Source organism: Macrobrachium nipponense, chromosome 8, assembly GCF_015104395.2.
Source record: "Macrobrachium nipponense isolate FS-2020 chromosome 8, ASM1510439v2, whole genome shotgun sequence".
Classification (NCBI taxonomy): domain Eukaryota; kingdom Metazoa; phylum Arthropoda; class Malacostraca; order Decapoda; family Palaemonidae; genus Macrobrachium; species Macrobrachium nipponense.
In genome coordinates, this window is record NC_087203.1 from 66,823,345 (window position 1) to 66,847,580 (window position 24,236).

The 24,236-nt window shown below is 46.0% G+C and overlaps 1 protein-coding gene across 2 annotated transcripts in view; it reads left to right on the plus strand.

Annotated features, from left to right (window-relative positions):
* Positions 1-24,236, plus strand: part of LOC135222816 (proton-coupled amino acid transporter-like protein CG1139) — a 177,762-nt gene that overhangs the window by 54,812 nt on the left and 98,714 nt on the right. The window contains exon 2 of one of the 2 annotated variants that reach the window (XM_064261123.1): positions 12,796-12,991. The exons of the other annotated variant lie outside the window; for it this stretch is intronic. Within the exon in view, the coding sequence (XP_064117193.1) occupies positions 12,796-12,991 (196 nt within the window). The remainder of the gene's footprint in view (positions 1-12,795; positions 12,992-24,236) is intronic. 2 annotated transcript variants of the gene reach the window in all.

Below are 24,236 nucleotides of genomic sequence, written 5' to 3' on the forward strand. Positions count from 1 at the left end.
AGAGCCTAAGGAGTGAGGAGTCAAACCAGGGAGGCAGGAGCCCAGAGCCCAAGAGTGTAGAGGCATCCAGGCAAGAGGCAAGAGCCAGGAGGCAAGAGCCAGGAGGCAAGAGGCAGGAGGCAGGAGCCAAGAGGCAGGAGCCAGGAGCCAAGAGGCAGGAGTCAGGAGGCAGGAGCCAGGAGTCCGGAGTCAGGAGGCAGGAGTCCGGAGTCAGGAGGCAGGAGTCAGGAGGCAGGAGGCAGGAGTCAGGAGCCAGGAGGCAGGAGTCAGGAGGCAAGAGTCAAGAGCCAGGAGGCAAGAGTCGGGGACTCGTTCCTGGAGGTTATGACTCTTCGCCAAATAGGAGCTCCTCTCCTTCAGAACATAGGAGGTCTTGGAAGGACTCTCCCTCCAAACGTGAACTTTCTCCTTCGTCTGATCGAGGGTTAGACGAGTTGTCTGACGACGAACCTCCTGCTAATGAGGGACTTTCTAGTTATAAAGTCTTGGCCTCATTACTACTTCAAGAGTTTGGAGATTCTCTTAGTCCTGCGGCTCCTCCTTCTCCTCGTTCGCTCTTTTCGAGCTCAGCTACGGCTAAATCGTCGGCCTTTTTAAAAATGAAGCCTGCGATATCAATGAAGAAGGCACTCCATTCTTTAGATTCTTGGATGGACAAGAAGAAGGAGTTAGGAAAGACGTATTCTGCATGCCTCCTTCCAGATTGCACGGGAAGAGAGGTATTTGGTATGGGACAGGAGAGACTATGGGTCTTTCTTTACCTGCCTCTGCAGATGCCGACTTTTCCAATTTAGTGGAGGCCTCTAGACGTCACTCCTTAGGATCGGTCAGAGCGACGTGGAGCACTTCAGAGTTGAACCACTTTCTAAAGGGACTTTTTGTCACTTTAGAGGTGTTCAATTTTCTGGATTGGTCACTCGGAGTTCTGGCCAACAAATCTAAGGATCCGGAGTTTCTGAAAAACCCAGAAATTCTCCATAGCGTCCTGTCCTGCATGGACAAGGCAGTACAGGACGGTTCGGGTGAAGTGGCTTCCCTTTTTGGTGCTGGTCTCCTGAAAAAGAGATCAGTGTATGGATCCCTATTATCGAAAGGGGTTTCTCCGAGCCAGAGGACTGCCTTACTGTTCGCCCCTCTATCAGATCATCTGTTTCCTTCTCAGTTAGTGAAGGATATATCTCGCTCGCTAACTGAGAAGGCGACACAAGACCTACTAACGCAAACGTCCAAGAAAGGACGACCGGTAGTGTCGACGGTGAAGAAGGAATCTCGTCCTACTCAGCAGCCCTTTCGTGGAGGTGCAGCGGCTCGTCCCCCTGCCAGAAAGAAGAGCTCTGAAAAGAGAGGAAGGTCTTCATTTAGGCCCTTCAAGAAATCAAAGTGACTTGTTGCTCCTCCAAGCACCAGTGGGCGCCAGACTCCTGAACTTTGCAGGAGTATGGGCAAAAAGGGGAGCCGACCTTTGGTCAGTGTCGGTCCTGAAGAAGGGATATGTAATCCCCTTCGACGACAGCCCGCCCCTAACATCTACGCCTCGGGAACTGTCAGCGAGGTACAGAGACCCGTTAATGAGAAAGACTCTCCTTCAAATGGTGGAGCAAATGTGGGAAAAAGAGGCCATCGAACTTGTGCAGGATCCACACTCCCCGGGATTTTACAATCGCCTTTTTCTAGTACCAAAGGCATCGGGGGGGTGGAGGCCAGTTCTGGACGTAAGCGCTCTGAATCGCTTCGTACAGAAAAAGAAGTTTGTTCATGAAACTTACCTGTCAGATATATATATAGCTGTATTCTCCGAAGTCCGACAGAATTTCAAAACTCCCGGCACACGCAGTGGGCGGCCAGGTGGTTAGTACCCATTCCCGCCGCTGGGAGGCGGATATCAGGAATCATTCCCATTTTCTATTCAGATTTTTCTCTGTCGCGGTAGTGAAAACACCTGTTTCCACTACCTCCGCCTAGGATTTTGAAACTTCATTAGCCGCTTAAGTATCCTACTTATTTTTTTGAATGATTGACTTGGATTTGTGGCTAGGCATACGCTATCATAAATTAATTAAAATTTTTTCATTGCATATGATGTCTGAATCTAGTTAGCCTAGTTTCAGACTTTGTTGTCTGCAACGGGTAAGGGGAGGCTACCGAAACCTTCGGTAGACACTCGCTTAGTATACATGACGTTTACATGTTTTCTTTGTTTGAAAGATCAATGTAATTAGTGTAATGTTGACTGATTCCGAAAGAGACGTATGATTCGTATGTACGCAAATTAGAGCGTGATAGAATCAGGAGGTCTTCCTCCACAGTAACAGAAGTTAGGATAATGAACCTACTAACCTCCAGTAGACTTTATTTTGCCTAACCCTGTGGTATGGCTTACGGGCCTAGAGGAAGTTCTGTGAGAAGTAATGCCCTTTCTATTATGGTGGATTACATCAAGTAAGCTTGAAAAAGTGCTCGCTCTCCAATCAGTGTTGTGAGTGTAGTGATGTTGATTTTGCCCCTAGTGTTGTGGAGGGGGCGTCAGATCGGCCTTATAATGCCTCTAGGTCTAGACCTCTGTCGGACTCCCAGGACCACAGGGAGAGGGCATGTCGAAAGCCGAAGGAGGGTTACGAGGAAACCCCACCGATCTGGCGTCCCTTCGGCAAGACCTGAAGACGCTTCTCAGGCTGCCAAAGATCGTGCACGTGCACGAATCCTGAAGGATTGCTTCTCGTCCTCTGAGGCGTCCTCCCGTACAGGGTTGGAGCTCTCGGAAGGACTCGCGCCCTTTAAATAGAAGCCTTATTGAGGAGGACGCTTCACGTCCTCTCTCTATTGCGTGCGATTGTAATCGCCGCCTTCAACAATTTGACGACTTTCCAACACATGGGAGAAAGAAGAAGGAAATAGGAAGAACGCTGTTAAGCGCCCAGATCGCCTTATCATTCTTACTGTGAAAAGGAAGAAGGCGTACCCTCGTCTTCTCACAGGTTCAGCCCTTCTCGGTTGGCCTCGTTGTCGCCAAGAGAAGTGCAAAACACATTTACTGAAGGAAGGATTTGAGGCTGTCTGTCTGTCAAGTCAGGCAGTCTTCTTCTCCTTTTCCTTGCTAGTCGCTTTCTACATCCTCGCAACCAAGAACACAAAGGCGTCCTTTTGAGTGCGTTTCTGGAAGTGTCGATGAGCGTGACAGAGACGCAAGATGTCGCACAAGCGGCCGCCGTCTTTGTCAGGAGTTGCGAACGTCCATAATACTCGTCCGGACGACGATCACCGTACATCGGCTTATGACTAGCACGCTTCATGAGCGGCGCTCCCCTTGAAGGCAGGACGCTTTTGAGGACGCTTTTCGGGACGCCTCCGTATTTGATAAGCAACAGTCATGTCGAAGTTTTTACCAAGACGTACGGGAGAAACCTTTTGGTTTCTTAATAAGAATCTTATCGACGTTTGGGTATGATGGCGGATGGAAATAATCTACTTTCCTTCCGTAAACCCTAGAGATGAACAGGAATTCGTCTCTTCCGCGATTTATGAGGAAATTACGAAGATTTAAAGAGTTCCTGGATTAACTTCCTCCTTAAGGAAATATATTTCTTTCTATCGTTCTATTAACGAAAGAACGAAGATAGTAAAAGTTTTTTTCCTTTCTCTATCTGCCTCGGCAGGGAAAGAAGGTAGTAGAGTATCTGCTGTATGATAATACGATACGGTCAAATCATAAGCACATACCGTAGTTACTTCTTTGCTGTGCAACTCTATTACCAGTATCCTTACAGGACTTTCCTAGGAAGGACTACGCTTAAAGGGATTGTTATGACAATACCTAATTAGCTTCTAGATTTATCGAAGTCTTGTTTCGCTTAAATATACATTAATAAGAACTTCCTGAAGTTCGATAATAATTTTATAAGATTCCTTTATTGAATGGAGTAGCTGGCAACTCTGGAAGAGTAAGGCCAGACAGCTAACGGAGGGGGCTGCTATCGCTTAGACCAACGCAGTAACCATCTATTGCTCAGTCATGAGAGGTCGGTCCTGCGGGATGGAATGACTAAACGTATCTCTCCCCTACTCGGATTGAGGGGATAGTTAAGCAAACATAAATAAAATATTGTCTGCCTTTTGCTAAGAAACGTTCAATAAGAAAGATATTCCAGCCTTTCAATGTGGATTACCGTAGGTAACATTATTAAAGGAATCTAACGCAGCAGACACTTATATATTATATGTCTCATGCTTACGAAAGCATGGCTTATTAGAGTACATGCTTAGTGAGAAGATGAAATGTAGTATAGAGAATTCACTTTAAGTCTACGGTATGGTCAAGTCTTATCGGACCTTTCATGCATCAGGGCGATCGACAAGATCCTCTCTGAGATGCCCTTGGTGTTCTAGGCACCAATACGCTCGGTAAGACTCTCGCGAGGACGTCTCTTGAAGATGCTCAACGTCCTACGCATTGAGACGTGAGGAAGCTTTTGCCGATGCTCGACGTCCTACACGAAGAGACGCTCATCAGGACGCTCTGGAAGACGCTCGACGTCATAAACATTGATAAGCTTTTGGAAGACGCTCGATGTCTTACACATCTGGACGCTCGCCAGGACGCTAGCGAGGACGCTTTTGAAGAACGTTCGGCACCTACACGTCATGTCGCTCAGCAGAGCACTTACCAGGACGTTCTTCAGATGTCTACTTTGCTTTCTACGAAGGGAGCGTTCAATAGAATCCATGACTTGATGAATTCCGAAAAAACTGTAAGCAGATTTCGGTGTCATAAAACGCCTCGTCTGCTTTAGGGACTGCGCTGCGAAGGGGAACATTAAGGTCCTACCTGTCGTAAGCCCAGTCCTCTGATTAGGAATCTTGCCCTTCCTCGATTCTGCGGGAATCGGGAAAACTATATGCTCGAATTCCTGGATTACTTTCTGTCATGTAAATGGGTTAGTTCTCATTGACAAAGATCTTCATAAACATTTTATCGCTTAAGCGGATAAGCTCTCATTAACAAAATTTCGAGAGAGCTCTCATTCATTAGTCGGAGGCTCATCCAGGAAAAAAGACTTGTAGACTACGTCCATGAAGTCTTATGTCCAATATCATAAGAAGCTTGAACTGTCCTTTTCGATCCTCGGTTCTCACTTGATCTCCATTCGAATAATGTTAATTCGTTTCTCTTGCAAAGAGAAACGAAGACAGTCAATTTCCATTCTCTCTCTCTTCCTCGTCGAGGAAAGAATGTAGTAGAGAATTTTATGTTCAAGTGACTACAATACTTACGTATTTTATCTTTGCGTCATATTACTAATGTAGGGTTCAAGTCATATACGCATATCAGGTTATCCTCTACAGATGGCAACCGAAAAGACGGTTGATGTAAATGTATTTAATCGGTCCTTCCTGCAAACTTCCAGGAGTTTCCGCTGTAAGGACAACGCTAAAGGTATTGTTACAACAACACTAACTCAGCGTCGGCATCTAGCGAATTATGTTTCGCTTAAATATGCCTGCTTGAGAATTTCCTTATCGATAATAGTAACAAACCTATTCCTTCGTAGAAGAGAGTAGCTGGTAACTCAGGCAGAATAGTGCGAGACGAGAGGTTGCTGTCATGTGGATGACGCAGTATATTTAATCGGTACTCCCAGGCAACTTTCCAGGAGTTTCCGATTTAACATTTGGTTAATTAAGCGTAATGTTTACGACAACACAAAATCAGCTTCTGTATTTAGCGAATTTGTTTTGCTTAAATATGCCAACTTGAGAGTTTCTGTTCAAATAATGTAAAATCTATTCCTTAGATGAATAGAATAGCTGGCAACTCGGCATAAGACTGCGAGAAGGTGAACATAAGCTGCTGCCTGCTGCCTGTGACGTCACAGTGTCACCAACTCAGTATCAGGTAGCTCGCTGTTAAGCTCGGTCGGTTACGGTTCTCTCTCTCCCGCGGGATTGATTGACGAACCATATCTTACCCTACAATCATGACTTTCGCCTCGGGTTGAGGGGATTTCTAGTAATCATGAATAAACACGACTTCCTATTGCTAGGAAATTTTCAACAGAGATATCTCTTAGACCTGGTCAGCGCTGCTTACCGCACTGTAACAGAATTCTGTACGAGTTTAACCGCGGCATAGCACTATAATAATGCTCTCCTGCTTATGCAAAGCGCAGCCTATTAGGGAAGGAAGCATGCTTAGTGAGGGAATGGATGAGTCTGCTGGGGACCATTTCCTCGCTGGAGAAGCTTGTTTCCCTGAATAGACTGCAATTCAGAACCTCTACAGTTTTTCTGCAGGAGAACTGAAATAACATCAAAGATCTAGAAATAATTCTAAACATCTCTCAATGGGTTGACGATCACCTCAGGTGATACCGAGAGGGTGCCAGGCATCCGGACAGAGGTACAGAGGTCCTGGCACATAATCTAAGAGAATTGGAAGCAATTTGGTTGGCTCTCCAGTTCCTCGAAGAGTGAGTTTTTGGTCGATTGGTCCAAATCATCTCAGATAATTTCGCAGCTCTCTCATATCCCAAGAAGAGAGAGATGGTTATCGACATAGGCACGGAACGTAACGATCCTCAAGAGGTTCGTTACACTATTGCACGTCCGTGCGGATCTTCTCGATCGGCGACAGCAACTACTGACGTCTGAGTAATCCTCGCTTAGAAGTATGTCGGAGAGTTGTGGAGACGTTGGAGACGTCCTTTCGTAGATTTCTTCGCAATATTGAAGACGAAGAAGCTTCCTCTACGTTGCTCCCTTATTCTCGATCCGAGAGCGGTAGCAATTGATGCAATCATATAGTATGGGAAGGAATGGGGATAGTTTGGTTAGTCTCTTTTCCCTATTCAAAAGCTTAGGAAATCTGATAAGATAATCGCTGGCGTCAGAGAGCGAGAAAGACGCTGATCGCCCCATGTTGGCCTTCGAGAGGCTGGATTCACAGAGGTCACGTCCTTCAGAGGGCATTTTCCAAGGACCCTTCCCGAGAGAATCGGTCTACTCTAACAGCCTCACTTCGAGAGGTACCTAAAACCTCTCCGCTCTGAGTCTGGATGCGTTCAGACTGTCGAGAAGCGAGAGGATCTTCAAGATTAATTACAAGTCTCATTGCCAAAGCAAAGCAGTGCTGCATATTTGCAGTGTACCAATCGGAGTGGGCCGATTCTTCGGAGATAGTGCAGGAAGAATGACTGCTCCTACACCTCCACCTCTGTGAATTACTTTACCGTCTTCCCTTTCCGTCTGAATTATGGGATAAGCTAACAGTAACAACAATTGTAGAATACGGAAATATGTGTTGACGGCCTCTAGGCTCAGAGATTCGGATCTGTCAAACAACAAAGCCCTTCACGATCTTTGAGGTCTGCGGAAATCTTGATGGAACTTAGACGTAGTCTGAAGTTCTTGATGTCAAAAGCATTCGAACCTCTCCTTTCTGTAAACTTAATACACGTGACCAGAAAGGCTAATTTTCTAACCACTCTAGCTACGGCAATGAGGGTTAGTGAGGTTTTAGCCATCATCAGAGGTTTTTGGCTTTAGAGGACATAATTGGTGTCCTCTAAGCCTTCCGTTCTTGCTAAGAACGAAAACCCGTCTAACCCTTGGCCCAGAGGCCTGGAGATCAAGGGGATGGCACAAATTATTGGGCAAGAGCCACAGAGAGTCCTGTGCCCTGTCGGGGCTCTCAAGTTTTATCTTGATAAACTAAAGAAAGTCAAGGTCATTCGGACAATCTGCGGTGTTCCGTAAAAAGACCAGACTTGCCCATGTCGAGAACGCCCTGGCGTTATTTTTAAGGAGTCCTTTCTAAGAGGCTCATTCGTCATGTTTGAACAAAGATTTGAACCTTTTAAAGTAAATGCTCACGAGGTGAGGGCGCGGCCTCGGAAGCACTTTCAACAGTGCATGACACTCAGTAATATCCTTGAGTGCCACGTTTGAGCGAAGCAACTCTGTGTTCGCTTCACACTCCCGACGGATGTGAAGACGACATATGAGATCTGCGAGTCGCTAGGACCATACATATCCGTAGAAATATTATTGGAGGCAGGAAGCAGCACGAATCCTATCCTATAGAAAAGGGATAGGTGTGCTTTTAACTTTGAAGGGTTGGTCGCTTGAGGCGCTTTCCCTTTCGTTAGCCTAGAAGTTATGGGACTAACTTCGATAGGTTAGGTCAGGTGGTGGTTTTAGCTTCGTTGCCCTCACAGTATGGTCAATATGGTCTAGTCACATTGTGGTCACGCTCCGTTGACAGATCATCTAGAGCGCACCAACTACACAGGTCACTACCTTGTTGGCAACTCTAGTAAAGCAAAAGCAGACTTCGGTGACAGTAATCAAGAAGTCAGCTATGCTAACAGGTAAGGAATCAAGATGTCAATCATCTGCACTTGAGTGTTTTCCTTTTTCCTAATCCTTCTATTCTGTCCCTTCCCACCTCCAATGGTGGGATTCAGCTATATATATATCTGACAGGTAAGTTTCATGAACAAAATGTTATTGTTATGATACAATAAAGTTTGTTCATACTTACCTGGCAGATATATATAATTAAAGTACCCACCCACCTCCCCTCAGGGGACAGTGGTATGAAAAATCTGAATAGAAAATGGGAATGATTCCTGATATCCGCCTCCCAGCGGCGGGAATGGGTACTAACCAACTGGCGCCCACTGCGTGTGCCGGAGTTTTGAAATTCTGTCGGACTTCGGAGAATACAGCTATATATATATCTGCCAGGTAAGTATGAACAAACTTTATTGTATCATAACAATAACATTTTCGTATGGAAACGTCCGCCTCTGTAATGTCGGCGCTTCGTCCAGGAGATTGGATGGTCTCTCTGGACCTGCAAGACGCATATTTCCACGTTCCCATTCACCATTTGTCAAAGAAATATCTTCGCTTTGTGATAGGAGACAAGATCTTTCAGTTCAGGGCTCTGTGCTTCGGTCTGTCTACAGCCCCACAAGTATTCACCAACCTGATGGCGAATGTAGCAAGATGGCTTCACCTAGAGGGGATAAACATCTCCCTCTACTTGGACGACTGGCTGATCAGGGCCAAGTCGAAGAGTCAGTGCTTGGAGGACTTAGAAGTAACAAGGAGCATGATAGATTCGCTAGGGTTGCTGCGTCAACCTCGAGAAGTCACAACTGATCCCCCACCAGCCAGAAAACTTGGTATCTATCAGGGGATTCAGATGGATTCTCGGGGTTTTCGGGTATATCCTTCGCGAGAAAGAATCGCTCGAGGTTTGTCGAGAATCTCGAGCTTCTTAGAGAGAAAGACAGCTCAGCGAGGGATTACCTGAGCCTTTTAGGGACCCTGTCCTCATTGGAAAAGTTCTTCTCGCTAGGGAGACTTCACCTTCGCCCTCTTCAGTTTTTCCTCAAAGAGGTGTGGAGTTGGAAGACGGGTCAACTCTCGGACATCTTCCAACTTCCACAAGAAGTAAAAGATCATCTGAAGTGGTGGATCCCTCAGCTTCAAAAGAACGAAGGCGTATCGCTTGCTCTGCAGAACCCAGACCAAGTGTTGTTTACCGACGCTTCGGAGTCGGGATGGGGAGCGACGCTAGGAGCAAGGGAGGTGTCAGGCACCTGGACAAAGGAACAGGTGTCCTGGCACATCAATTGCAAGGAACTTGTGGCCATACACCTAGCCTTAAAGTTCTTCGAAGAGATAGTCAGAGACGGGGTGATACAGATAAACTCAGACAACACCACGGCTCTGGCTTACATACGCAAGCAAGGAGGCACGCACTCTTTCTCCTCTATCAGTTGACAAGACACCTGTTAACCTGGACGGAAGAAAGAGGCATAACTCTCCTCACAAGGTTTGTTCAAGGGATCAAGAATGTGAGAGCGGACAGACTGAGCAGGAGAAACCAGGTCCTTCCCACAGAATTGGACTCTTCACGAAGAAGTGTGTCGAAGTCTTTGGTCCCTGTGGGGGAGACCTCACATAGACCTGTTTGCGACGTTCCTCTCCAAAGAATAGAGACCTTTTGCTCTCTAGTAGAAGATCCGAGAGCCTTCGCAATAGACGCGTTTCTCATGGATTGGTCGGGTGTGGACGCATACGCCTTTCCCCGTTCAAAATCCCTGGGGGAAGTGCTCAGGAAGTTCGTAGCTTCGAAGAGCACGAAGTTGACACTCATAGCCCCATTTTGGCCAGCCCAGGAATGGTTCACGGAGGTACTGGAGTGGATAGTGGACTTCCCCAGATCGCTTCCAAACAGAACCACGATCTACTCAGACAACCCAACTTCGAGAGGTTTCATCACAATCCTCCCAGGTCTCGCTCTGACTGCCTTTCGACTATCGAAAGACTTGTCAGAGCGAGAGGCTTTTCTCGCAAGGCTGCGGGCTCTATCGCTAGAGCCCGCAGAGCTTCGACGAGAAGAGTATACCAGTCGAAGTGGGAAGTCTTTAGGAGGTGGTGTAAGGGTCAGAAGCTGTCCTCCTCCAGTACCTCTATAGTGAATATTGTCCGAGTTTCCTCCTCTTTCTGAGAGAGGAATCACACCTATCTGTCTCGACAATAAAAGGATACCGAAGCATGCTGTCTTCAGTATTCAGGAATCGAGGCCTGGACATTGCTAACGACAAGATCTACACGATCTAATTAGATCTTTTGAGACTTCGAAAGCAGCTACTCCTAGAACACCTAGTTGGAATCTAGACGTGGTCCTGAAATTCCCTTTCATCGGATAAATTCGAGCCTTTACATCTGGCGTCCTTCCGCGACGTCACTAGGAAATGCTTGTTCCTGGTGGCTCTCGCTACAGCCAAGAGGACGAGCGAATTACACGCTCTGGATTCCACGGTGGGGTTCAAAGGAGATGCTGCCATCTGTTCTTTCCAGACAATGTTTCTGGCAAAGAACGAAAACCCATCAAAGCCTTGGCCCAGAAGTTTTGAGGTAAAAGGCCTATCTAACCTGGTAGGCAGAGAGATAGAGAGATCTCTCTGTCCAGTGAGAGCTCTTAAATACTATTTAGAGAGGAAGAGCAGATGGGAGCTTGTCAACAAGGTCTTTGGTGTGCAGTGAAGAACCCAACGACTCATGTCCAAGAACGCCTTGGCTTTCTTTGTGAGAAGCGTTATTACGGACGCTCACAAGAACTGCTCGGAGGAATCCTTCGGTCTTCTAAAGGTCAAGACGCATGAAGTAAGAGCAGTAGCAACGTCTTTGGCGTTCCAAAAGAATATGTCTCTTAAAGAATATCATTGAGACTACATATTGGAGGTGCAATTCAGTGTTGCATCGCATTATCTGAAGGACGTGAGAGTGACCTATGAGAAGTGCTTCTCGCTAGGTCCTTTTGTATCAGCAGATACAGTACTGGGGTCTTGGAGCAAAGACTGATCCTTAATTTTGTGTTTTTATCGTACATAAACCTCTTGTCAGATATGTGCTTGGTTTTCTAGTAGCAAGCTCACTACTGTCGCACGGGAGCAGAGTGTCATTGCTGGTAGGGGATCAAGGGTATGTATGACTAGTAGGGGAGTACAAAATTTTTTTTTTTTGTATATTTTGTAATGAAAGTGTAATTATGTTTCGAGTTTTTTGGTTGTTTGTGAGGAGTTCGGGGATAACTCCTTGCAATCTTAGAACTAACATGGATGTTAGGATCAGGTGATCGGGATCGGTTTTGTGCTCCTTGAACAAGGTGTATTGTCATGTTAGTGAATAGCACCCAATGACAAAGGCCTTTAGGCTCTGCCGAGTAAGTGGATAAGACCCCATTGGCAGACCCACAAGAACTCTTAGCCATAGATCATTATCTCGCTGAGGCTCTTGAGGCTAAGCAGACTCCAAGGCAGTAGCCGCGAAGTCTTCAGCCTAATAAGGTAGGAACCAAGGTTTATAAATACCTACAACATATGTTGTTTACCTGTCTATTTCAGTAGTTAGCTGTCTCTTACCCACACCAATGGGTGCTAATCAGCTAAGTATATATCTGGCAGGGAAGTTGAATGTATAAAAATGATATTGTCATGTTACAATAAAGTTTTATACATACTTACCTGACAGATATATACGATTAATATGCCCACCCAGCCTCCCCGCAGGAGACAGGTGGAAGAGAAGAATTCTGATTAGAAAACGGGATGGTTCCTAGTCCTGCCACCCAGGGCAGGGCGGTAGATCACCTGACCTACCTGTAGCGTGTGCCGCGAAATTTGAAATTCTGTCGGAGACGACGGAGTCTATAGCTAAGTATATATCTGTCAGGTAAGTATGTATAAAAACTTATTGTAACATGACAATATCATTTTATACTAAAATAGGTATATACTCCAAGTATAATTACAAAATGTACACTCCCCCCTCCTCTCTCATGGACTTAAGGCAAACAAATTAAGCTCTTCAGCTGTGTTGACCTATTCACCCCTGAAAGTGGGGGAATTGTTACCTACTTAATCTTTGGTGCATTTACTGCGAATTTCAAATTTTTAAATATCCGTGTGTGTTAGACTTCGTTATGCAATTAAACTTTGGCAGTATTATAAAACCTTTGTTTTATTATAAAAAATGTATTTCAAATTTAGTTTGTGTTACCTTATGGATTTCTTTGTGAATGAAGTAACAATACTATTACTATTTTAGAAGGTAAATAGTTTGTAATGATCATAATCCACAAATTTGAACTAATTTCAGAGCTTGAAGTATAGCAGATTTTCAACTTGCTTCACAGTCTTGGTTTTGGAAGTTAGTGGTTGAATTGTTGTAATTAAGGAGATAAGTCTCATGGAGAATATTTACAAATTTATTTCATTTCAGGCAAAGCCATGCCAAGAAACACTCAAGAAAACCGACCATTGCTAAATGGTGGGGAAGTTGATCCAGATCCAGAATTATGCAGGTCACAGTCCTCTCAGGGTCATGCAGATGGTGATGATGAGGAGAATGAAGACCTTGATTTAGGGCTTACTGCCTCTGGTCATCATATCGACGATGCACCCCATCAACAAACAACGTATGTATTAAGACATGAAAGTAATATTGGTCCCTAATTCTTGTAAGTAATTTCTTTCATTGCAGTTACTGATTTTCAAAGAGCATTTTTATCATATTTGTTCCTAAGGAAACACAAGCCATTGTCTTATACTATATACAATATGAGTACTATTTCTTAGCAAAATATGTACAATTGGGTTTTGTAACTTGGTAACATGGTTCTGGTAGTTGATTGATGGTATGTGGGTGATGTGGCAACTGCATTCGCTCACCACTGGGTGGGATGTCTGTCTTAGGTAAGATTGACACTGGATTCTCATACATGTGCTCATGAACCAGTGTCTCTCTGTTTACTTCCCAAACATGAGGACTGTCTAAGACCTTTCCCCTTTTTATACTTGTCAAGATATGTGTGTGATCTGTGGATTGGATGCATACAGACTGAATGTTCAAGTGTGGTAGATCACGTGAAGCCTCAGGTGGTTCCTGGGTCATTCAGAACCAATTTAATGGGTTCAAGGACAGAAGGATTCGTCAATGGGATACTGTTGAGTATTGTGGTAAGCCATATGCATGTGATCATGCAGACTCATTGTTTGCCTGGTTTATCCAGGACTCCCCGTGTGTGCATGCAATATAGTGCATGTGAGCACTCATCCATGGCTTATAGTTCAGTTTTGACTGATCACATGTAAGTCTGCAAAATTGGACCACGATTTTAAGTGGTTATGAGTCAACCTTGAATCATTATTCAGCAGTCGGCACCACTGATACAAGTGTTTGTTTCCTCTTAGGACCACAGATATAGTTGATTGGCTCGATCTTCTTGTTTGGCATGTGCATGATCTTGGATTGTGCATATGCAAACAGGTGGTTTATGCATCATTCATAACAGGTCACCACAGCACTTTATGATACCAGTAGGTATTGGGGTGAGTTTTGCATGCTTGATCATACCAACACTTGTGATACCCCTAGCTTGTCCATGACTCCTTATGTGCACATAAACAATAGTATTCCTGAGTGTCACATGTAGCCACTACGTATTAGTTTGGCTACATCCAGTCATGGAGAGCTCTACAAGAGGTATCACCATGGATCAGAATGTCCTCATTCCATTCATGAGTCAGCCTTGGCCTGTGATTTGATGATCAGTATGCCAAGTCCGATTGTTTCCGTCCATGGTCTTGAGAACACTCGCCAGAGCAACTTGTATCTCTGCCTCTCTCTTAGGAGAGGGTCCAACCAGTTCTCTGAGAGATCTGTTAGGACTTGAGGTCCTCCTTCAGACCCTCTACAGTCAGTTGGAGTGGCTTTTTCAAGACATCATTGGGCTCCTTTGCAAGTATAGTATCTCAGGGACATGTTGTTATTGAACCTGGTCTCGATAGAACAAACTCTTGGGTCACTATAGGTGAGACCATTGTTTTGACTGGAAGATGCAGACACTACACTCCTTCAGGTTGACTCATCATTCTGTGGACTGATGAATATCCTCCCACTGATAGAGACCACCATGCAGAGTAAGGATCCATGAAAAGACAATTTTTAACAGAAAATAGTTTGTCATAGAACAAATTGGTTGTGAAGTTTGGGCAGTGTTGGCGAAGAGGATTTCTGGTAGCTGGCACTCCTTTATCCACTGCAGTATCCCTCAATCCTTCTATGGCTCTGAAGGGCACTGCAGCCAAGCCTTCAAGGGTGGACATGCTTTCAGTAGTGACAAATAGTCCAGGTGTTGTCCTCCTCATGAAAGGTAGGCTGTCCCCATCTGCAGCTGTCTTGAACAAGGGATATCTGTCATGCCATTTGGCAGTGATGGGCAGAGTTCAGAGTAGTCTGTATCCTCTGGAACAATTAACAGACTACTTTTCAAGACTGCTGCCCTCTTCTTTCTTGGACACTAATCCTGTTTCCTGCATACCTTACAGGATCTGGTGATCACCCTAAGTTCAGGCGCTGTTGGCAGTGGTATAAAAGAATGCATTGGAAGTCATGATCAAACCCATTACCAAGCTTTTTGTTGACTCTTCCTGATGAGGAAGTTTACTGGAGACTGGTTGTCAGTCTCTCTCCTGAGAACAAGTTTGTTTTGCAGACAGGGTTTAAAATGGAACCAACATTTTTTTTAGAGCCCTGGGAACAACCCCTCATATGCTCTCACTTGTGTTATTCACCTTGGTGTGAGCATAGGCCTACTTACCATGGAAGTTCCCTCTGCTATCTTAATGAGTGGCTGGGTCTGGCATCCTTAGAGGTATAGTTGTTCTAGAACATAGACCATCTGCTAGTATTTTGTTACAGTTTGTAGATTATGTTAAGCTGGGAGAAGTCAAATCTTGTTCAGACAGCAGGTGGAGAACCTCTGCATGCTGATAGATACTACAGTGGTGACTTTTTCTGCCAACTTCTTGTTTCAGGAAGCTGAGGGAGGTGACAATGCAGTTCCTGTTATGACAGGAACAATTAACTCATCATAGGGAAGTTGTCTTTGGTTCACCTGTTACCCTGTTCACCACACTGGCAAACATGGAGCTCCCAGTATGATGCTCTTTCATCCCAGACCCCTGGGCTACCTTGGAGGACACCTTCCTACACCCCTGGAACAATCTGGATATCTGTGCCTTTTTCCTTCCCACCATTCATACCACCTCCTCCAACCATCCGGCCAGATTCCAACCACCCGAAACAATATCCGAACGAACCAAGATTACCCACCCCCCATTAATCAGTCCTTGATTCAACTGGAGGTCCCTGATTCACTGGAGTGATCAGTTGAATGTTGATAACAGCAGGTCTTAGAATGACCCTTATGGCTCCTCATTGGCCCCACGCTGATTGGTACTCTGATCTGTTATCTTTTCTGGTTGTGGCACTGAAATTGATTCCCCTATGGCCCACTCTTCTTTGTTAGCTATATGGTTGGAGGTTATCTACCATTTCCTGTGAGAGAGAGAGAGTCTTTTCTTACAGGACTGCACATATGTCTGGTTACTGTTAGAGGTCATCAGCTGCTATTTACAGTATACATACTGTACTAAGAAAATTGAATCACCTTCTGTAATTGATGTCATAAGCAGGGTCTGCCTCAAGTCAGGAGCTACTGTTGAGTAGATTACAGACTTCCTTGTCCACCTTCATCTTCTTTTCCTACTGTGAAAGGCTGTCAGTCTTCCTTGAGTTAATTCATTTGACTCAGGGCAAGAATCTCTCATCATTGATAGCTTTGTCTATGCTCATGATGGGCTTTGAACAGTCATGCCCACCTCAGAAGTTTTAGTCTAATTTAGGCACTGTATAAATCCATGAGGGAGTCCTTGTTCAGAGGTCATACTCCCAGTATCGGTTGTCTGTAATCCTTGGTGTTTGGGTAATGTGTTGGTGAGTTGTATGTCCTGACGTATCTTGTCCAACATTTAGAGGGCTGGAAATCTTGTTTAATAAATCTCTTGGTTTCCTCCTTCTGGGACTAATGTTGGTGTTAATCCTGATTAGTTCCTTGTGTATCCAGTGCAAGCCCTGTGGTCTGTCTGAAAAGAACGTGACCTCTCAAGCTGGATAGTTGGCACGTTTGTTAGTCTAATCTGACACCTAGAATGTTGTGTCCAGGAATACCCTTTTAGCTTGATGAAGCAATCAAGCAATGCATGTGTCATCCTATGATGAGGACAGTTGTCCTGTGCAGGCAAGGGCTCATAAAGTTAAGGGTATTGCCCAGTCACTCATTGTATCTGGGAGTGAGGGTGTCTTGCATTGCCAGACTACCTTTATTTCACTTCACATTAGAAGATTGCCCTCATATCCTTGGACACCTCCTTACGACTGTTGAGCTTGCTCAGCAGGTTGTGTAATCATCCAAACTCCTTTTACCTTAAGGTTATAAGGATGGAAGTTGAATGATTGAGTACCCAGTCAATATTGCATCCCTATGATTCCTTGCTCATTCTGATGATCAGTTATTTGAAATCTCTGAATGGCGATTCAGCTTGCCAGTCTGTTGAGATACTATTCGCCTGCCTTAAGGTTGACTCTTTTACATTAAAGGTAATAGTTTGTATTCCCACAGGAATAAATTCTTGATATTAGTATCATAACTAGGTTTACAAACCAGAGCCTTTTACAGTAACCCCACCTTAATTACCCAACAGTCTCAAATGTTGGGAGTAGTTCTGGATATTACAGAAGTTGAGGGAGAGACTTTCCAACTCAATCAGCATACCCCTTATTTACCACCTTGTTACGGAGCTTCAGTGACTTTCTAAGGAAAATGCATTTACTTAAAAACATTTTACTATCTCAGTTGATGTAGTTTCAAAGATAGAGGATATACTGCCATAATGAGTCATTTCATACAAGTACTTGCATGGGAGCTTAAATTTTGAATTTTGCGATAGCACTTCTGTTGCTTTAGTGAATGTGACAAACCTCCACCCGCTTCCGCGGGAGAATAGGTACAACACAGCTGAAGAGCTCAATTTGTTTTTGCTGGTTAATGACTGAACTTAAGTTGTCTTGAGCAGTTTTATTTGTACTATTTGGTTGCCCGATGGTTGTACTACTTATCCTCCATTTCATGAAGTATTCATTATTTTGGTAGCCTTTGCAATATTTCTGGATAGCTTAGACCTGTTTTTGACTGAATTTGACACTTATTCCCAATGATATCTAACTAGAGTGCTTCTAGTATTTGGTTTTGCAGCAAAGGCTGCAAAACTAGATTGACAAAATCCTCCTATGACTCGCACAATCTGTAGTAATTGAAGAGGACAGACTTGCTCAATTGAGTTGACTTGTGTTGAATGCAGGGACTGGGATCAGGGGAAATGGAAGACTTTAAAAGCCCATTTAGACAAGCTTGAAAGGGACAGAAAAAGTAAAGCAGCTGCTAGAGCCTAAACTAGGAACTTAGCTAGCTTAGAATGTACTCCCCGATTTACCTGGTCTGTAATTTCCTTTAACTGCTTTTTTCCCATTCACCAGCCCTTTGCTTATTCCACCCACTCCTTTACCTGGCTCCCATGCTTCCAACCATAATGCCATTGCCAGTCTCAAAACCGGTTTTGATCAAAAGTTTGGTTTCATAGTTAATACTAGGGAGCAGTTAGGTGCGACTGTACAGGCCCTTATGGATAAAGTATGCTAAAACTGCTAGTACAAGTGTACAGTGTCAGTGGAGGAGGTGGCTACTTATCCCAGCGATGTCAGACTCTCCTAAACTTGGGAGGAGGCATACTGGAAGTCCAAGGGAGGTCAGTGAAATTTGCCTACAGGTAGTCACTGCCTCAGTTGAGCCTGTTGACTGGTGCCAAGTCTCAACGGATAGCCATTGTAAAGGCACCTGAAAGGATGTGCATGAGCTTTCTTCCAGTGGTTTGGATTCCAGCCCAGATAAGAGGCACCGATGGTGCTTTTCTGGTAATTATTGCCCTTTGAAGAGGCATGCAGTGGTTGCAGACCGCTCTTCCCTGACTCTGTAAGCAATTAGGGGAGCCTGAATGCAGTCCTCAGCCTTCCTGTAGTTTCTGGGACAGCCCAGAACATATTTCTCCTGATAGTCCAGTGGAAGAGTGCCAGTATTAGGCTACCAAGTGTCAACCTAGGTCCCGAGAGTGCTCATTGTTGTCTTCTAGGAACCCAACTGCCCATCAGCTCCTGTGTACCAGCAGCTTCCGAGCACTTAGCAAGCGCCCAGCGCCACCTCTTCAATTCCCTGCTGCAATTTCTCCCGTTCCCATAGAGCATTCACTGGCGGACATTCAACGCCAACTTGATCACATTATGGGCCTTCTTCAGAGTACACCTGCAGTACCAATGGACCCTCCAGACTTGTCTCCTATTTCTTTAGATGACAAGGTGCCTGACCAGGCATCTGCTCTAATGGCTTATGCAGCTCTCCTCAGATATTTCTTAGTCGTTTCTCCATCTTCCTTCTCTCCAGCTGCCCCAGCTTCTCTACCTTTGCATTTTTAATAAGGAACCAGCCTGTTGAGAGTTTAGTCCAGGCTTCCCAAGATGGTTTTGTCATCATTGTCCAGGAAAGTCTCAAGAGAGATTGGAGAATGGCTCTCGGAGAAGAGTGAGCAGGGCAAGGCAGTCTTCTGTGCACCTCCCTTTTGTCTTTCACATAGGAGATAGCTCGTACACCACTGGAGATGCTCCTTTTTTGGGAGTCACTGCCTCCTTCCAAGGGGGCTTCTCGGTTCGTCCCAAAGGTTGGCCTTCGCATTGGCCAAGATTGTGTTCTAATCTACTGAGTTAGACCATTTAGTGAAGAATGTTTTGTTCATGAAACTTACCTGTCAGATATATATATAGCTGTATTTTCTGACGTCCGACAGAATTTCAAAACTCGCGGCACACGTAGTGGGCGGCCAGGTGGTAGTACCCATTCCCGCCACTGGGAGGCGGATATCAGGAACCATTCCCACATTTTTCTATTCACTATATTTTCATACAATCAACTTACCTGTCAGATCATACATAGCTAAGACTCCGTCGTCCCCGACAGAAATTCAAATTTCGCGCCACTCGCTACAGGTAGGTCAGGTGATCTACCGGCCTGCCCTGGGTGGCAGGACTAGGAACCATTCCCGTTTTCTACTCATATATTTTCTGTCGCCGGTGGTATCAAACATCGTTGCTGCACCTCTTGACTGGAATTCGCTTTTCTAAGCAATTGATCATCTTTTTGTGGACTTTTTGGTGACGTACCTGATCGTTGTTTTGGCATTCGCTACTGTGGACTGGATTTGGACTTGCTTTTGATTTTTTCTTCAGAATGTCTGATTCAAGTGTTTGTGTGAGAATGTGTGTGGAATGTAGGCTGCAAGGTGAGGATACCGAAAGCTTCGGTTGATCCTCACACTGTATGTCGCAAATGTAGGGGTTTTTGATTGTTCTATTTCTAACACCTGTCATGAGTGTGAAAGGTTGAATGTTGAGGAATGGAAGACTCTAACTTCTTACTTGAAGAAGTTAGAAAGGGATAGAGTCAGAAGGGCTTGCATCTAAGATGGCGGGTAGTTTGTACAAGGCTATTGAGCCTTTGGATAATTCTAACTCTTCTCTTATTATGATTCTGTATCAGGACCCTCACTGCCGTACATTCAGATTCAGCTTCGGAAATTGCTGAATTGAAGGCTACGCTTCACAGGATGAGATCCGAAATGGCTACCATAAAAGTAAGGATTGTGAAAGTGATTTTAGTGAAGTGAGTGTCCCCAGTGTTGTGGAGGGACGTCTGACCGTCTCTGCGACGCTCCCAGCCCCAGCCTAGACCTCTTCCAAGCTCCCAAGCCCAGAGGAGAAGGAAAGTCGAAAGCCGTACGGAGGTTGTGGAGAATTCCCCCCGGTCAGGCGTCCCTTCAGCAGGTGCTGTTTATAGACAGCCTGCTCAGGACCGCTATCGAAAAAAGCGTCCTCAGAGAGTGCTTCTCTTCGTCCGCTTTTCTCCCTCTCCTAAACGAGGGTGGAAGGATTCGGACTTTGTCCAGGCCCTGAAAATGGCACTGGAGAGATCCTGGTTGGATTCAAGCCCAGAACGCTTTTGCGAAGAAGAGGCCTCCTTTCTATCCCCAAGAAGGCGGAAAGAGGGTTTCGCCAGTCCCATGATTGTGGGGGCAAAACAGCCTTCGGAGTGGTCTACCTCTCCCGTTCAAGAAGACGCAGGAGAAGCGTTCCAAAAGGATCATTTTGGCGGTACAGGAACAGCTTTCCGCCCTAGTAGGAGTCCTTTCGAAGGATCCTCCTCGTAAGAAAGACGTCAGACTGCCGGTCAAGAAGAACTCGTCTTCCTTCTCCCACCAGGAGTGAGGCTCCTGTGAGACGTGAGTCTTTTGAGATCTCAGATAGAGACTCATGGGAAGATCGATTCGCCAGACAAGCGCGTAGCAACAGCCAAGCAAGCGAGGCGTCCTACAGACGAGAAGCGTCCTCTAAGAAGAAGAGTCAGACCAAGGCGAGGAAACGCATTACCAGACGAGAAGGATTCTCCCAGATGGGATACGTCTGCCAGATCAGTAGCTTCAGCCGAGCGCAGGAGGTAGAACAAAACAGGCGTGAGCATTCATCCAAGCGCGAGGCTCCAGAAAAACATCTGTCACGCAAGGATGGGGACGTCAGGAAGACGCGAGACTTCAACAAGGCACGAGGTGTCAGTCAGCGCGAGACTTTTGAGAGCGCGAGGCACCAGTCAGGCGCGAGGCGCCAGCCAAGCGCGAAGAGTCAGTCAGGCGCGAGACGCCAGCCAAGCGCGAGGATCTTGCCAGGCGCGAGGCGCCAGCCAAGCGCGAGGGAGTCAGCCAGGCGCGAGACCCGCAGCGCAGCCAAGCGCGAGGCGCCAGCCAGGCGCGAGGCGCCAGCCAGGCGCGGAGGCGCCAGCCAAGTACGAAGAGCCAGTCAAGCATAGGAGCTCTTTTACACTCTCTTAGCCCCTCCTCCCTATTAGGAGTTTGTCCCCAGTAGAGAGAATTGTTGGACAAGAAGACCGGAACGAGAAGTGGCCTCTCCTACTGATCCGATTTATGGAAGAGGAATCAGAGGACGAGTCTCACAGTAAGGAAGGAACGGTCCGAACTACAAAGTCTTGACAGCGCTCCTTCTCCAGGAATACGGAGACGCATTGATCCCTGGCCGCGTCCTCCTTCGCCTCGTTCACTGTTTTCATGCTCGAAGACTCCGAAATCGTCGGCTTTCGTGAAGATGAGACCGACGATTTCTATGAGAGAGCTCTGCAATCGCTGGATAACTGGATGCTTACTAAGAAGGAGCTAGTAAGGACAGTCTTTTGCATGCCTCCCCCTAGACTGACCGGCAAGAAGAGGGATTTGGTACCAGACTGGGGAGAATATGGGTCTCACTCTCCCTGCTTCAGCTGAAGCTGACTTTTCCAGTCTGGTAGACGCATCCAGGAGACATAGCCTTTCACACGCTAAGATTACTTGGGGCCTTTCAGAGTTGGATCATCTCCTCAAGGGACTTTTTCACATTCTAGAAGTCTTTAACTTCCTAGATTGGTCCCTTGGGGTGGGGGATGTCCAAGAAGGCTCATGCCCCTGAAGGGCTAGAACCGGATGTACTCCTAGCAATTCTGTCATGTATTGACAAGGCGGTGCAAGACGGCTCAGGGGAAGTTTCTTCCTTGTTTGGAGCAGGTCTCTTGAAGAAGAGATCTGTGTTAGCGCTTTCTTGACGAAAGCAGTATCACACTCACAAAGAGCAGCTTTGTTATTCGCCCCTAGGTCTGATTTTCTGTTCCCGTCACAGTTGGTGAAGGATATTTCCCGATCGCTGACGGAGAAAGCGACTCAAGATCTTCTCCTGCAATCGTCCAGGAAGAAGAGACTCCAGTAATGGTGGGTAGAAAAGAAAGTGGCGTCTACTCCTGTTCGGGCCCTTTCAGGTGGCCCTCCAACTAGAGTTACCGCTAAAAGGAAACGACCGAGAAGAGAGGTCGAGCCTCGTTCCGCCCCTTTAAAGGGGTAAGTGAAGTGGCGCTCCTCCAAACACCAGTAGGTGCCAGGCTCCGGGGATTTGCGGAAGCCTGGACTCGCATCGACACAGATCCTTGGTCGATGTCGGTTCTTTCAGAAGGGATATCTCATTCCTTTCCTGGTACAATCCTCCCTGACGTCAACTCCGAGGGAATTGTCCGCCAATTACAAGGACCCTGTGTTGAAAGATACTCTTCAACAAATGGTGGATCAGATGTGGGACAAGAGAGCTATAGAACTTGTGCTGGATCAAAGCTCCCCGGGGTTTTACAATCGTCTTTCTTGGTTGCGAAAGCCTCGGGGGGATGGAGACCAGTTCTGGATGTCAGCGCTCTGAACAAGTTTGTTCAAAACAGAAAGTTCCTCCATGGAAACCTCTGCTTCAGTCCTGGCGGCTCTTCGCCAAGGGGATTGGATGGTGTCTCTGGATCTCCAGGACGCATATTTTCACGTCCCGATCCATCCTTCGTCGAAGAAGTACCTCCGTTTCATGACGGGGGGAAGGATCTTCCAATTCAGAGCCTTGTGCTTCGGCCTGTCGACGGCACCTCAGGTTTTCACGAACCTTTTGAAAAATGTGGCGATGGCTTCATCTGAAAGGAATCAGTATATCTCTTTTATCTAGACGACTGGCTTATCAGAGCAAAGTCAGAGGAACAGTGTTTGGAGGACCTGGAATGTGACACTAAACCTTATAAAGACTTTAGGATTACTCGTGAACCTCGAGAAGTCCCAACTGATCCCCAGCCAGAACTTGGTCTATCTGGGGATTCGGATGGATTCTCGGGTTTTTCGAGTATTTCCCTTCTCAAGAGAGACTAGCGAGAGGTTTAGAAAAAAGTCTCTCTCTTCCTAAGGAAGGAACGGACTTCGGCGAGGGAATGGTTGAGCCTGTTAGGGACCCTTTCCTCGCTCGAACAGTTCTTTCACCTAGGAAGACTTCATCTCCGTCCTCTTCAGTTCTTCCTCAGAAGTTCGTGGAACATGAAGACAGGACTCCTCTCGGACTTTTTTCCCATTCCAGATCTGATAAAACGACATCTAGAATGGTGGTTACTCCACAGAGGGAGAACAAAGGTACTTCCCTGGAAATACAGAGCCCAAACCTTGTATTGTTTTCCGACGCGTCGGAAAAGGTTTGGGGAGCAACTTTGGAAAGAGAGAAGTGTCAGGCACTTGGAATGCTCTTCAAGTGTCCTGGCACATAAACTGCAAAAGAACTGCTAGCTGTACACCTAGCTCTAAAGAGCTTCGAACCGTTAGTTTGCAACAAATAGTTCAAGTGAATGCGGACAATACAACCGCTCTGGCATACATTCGGAAGCAAGGAGGTACTCACGTCGTATGCCCTTTACGAACTAACGAGAAAACTTCTGTTGTGGACATCCCAGAGGAACATCTCTCTCTTGACGAGGTTCGTTCAGGGAGTAAGGAACGTACGCAGCGGACAGGCCTGAGCAGGAGGAACCAGGTCCTTCATACCGAGTGGACCCTCCACTCAGAAGTTTTGCCTCAAGCTCTGGTCTCTTTGGGGAACTCCTCATGTCGCCACCTCTTTGCCACGTTCCTGCTCGAGGAGACTGGAAGTCTTCTGTTCAGTGGTAGAAGATCCCAGAGCTCTAGCAGTAGAACGCCTTCCTACTAGATTTGGTCTACAGGTAGAACGTTTAACGCATTTCCCCCATTCAAGATTCTGGGGCAAGTACTCAGGAAGTTTGTGACTTCAAAGGGGACAAGAATGACCCTGATAGCCCCTTTTGGCCAGCTCAAGAA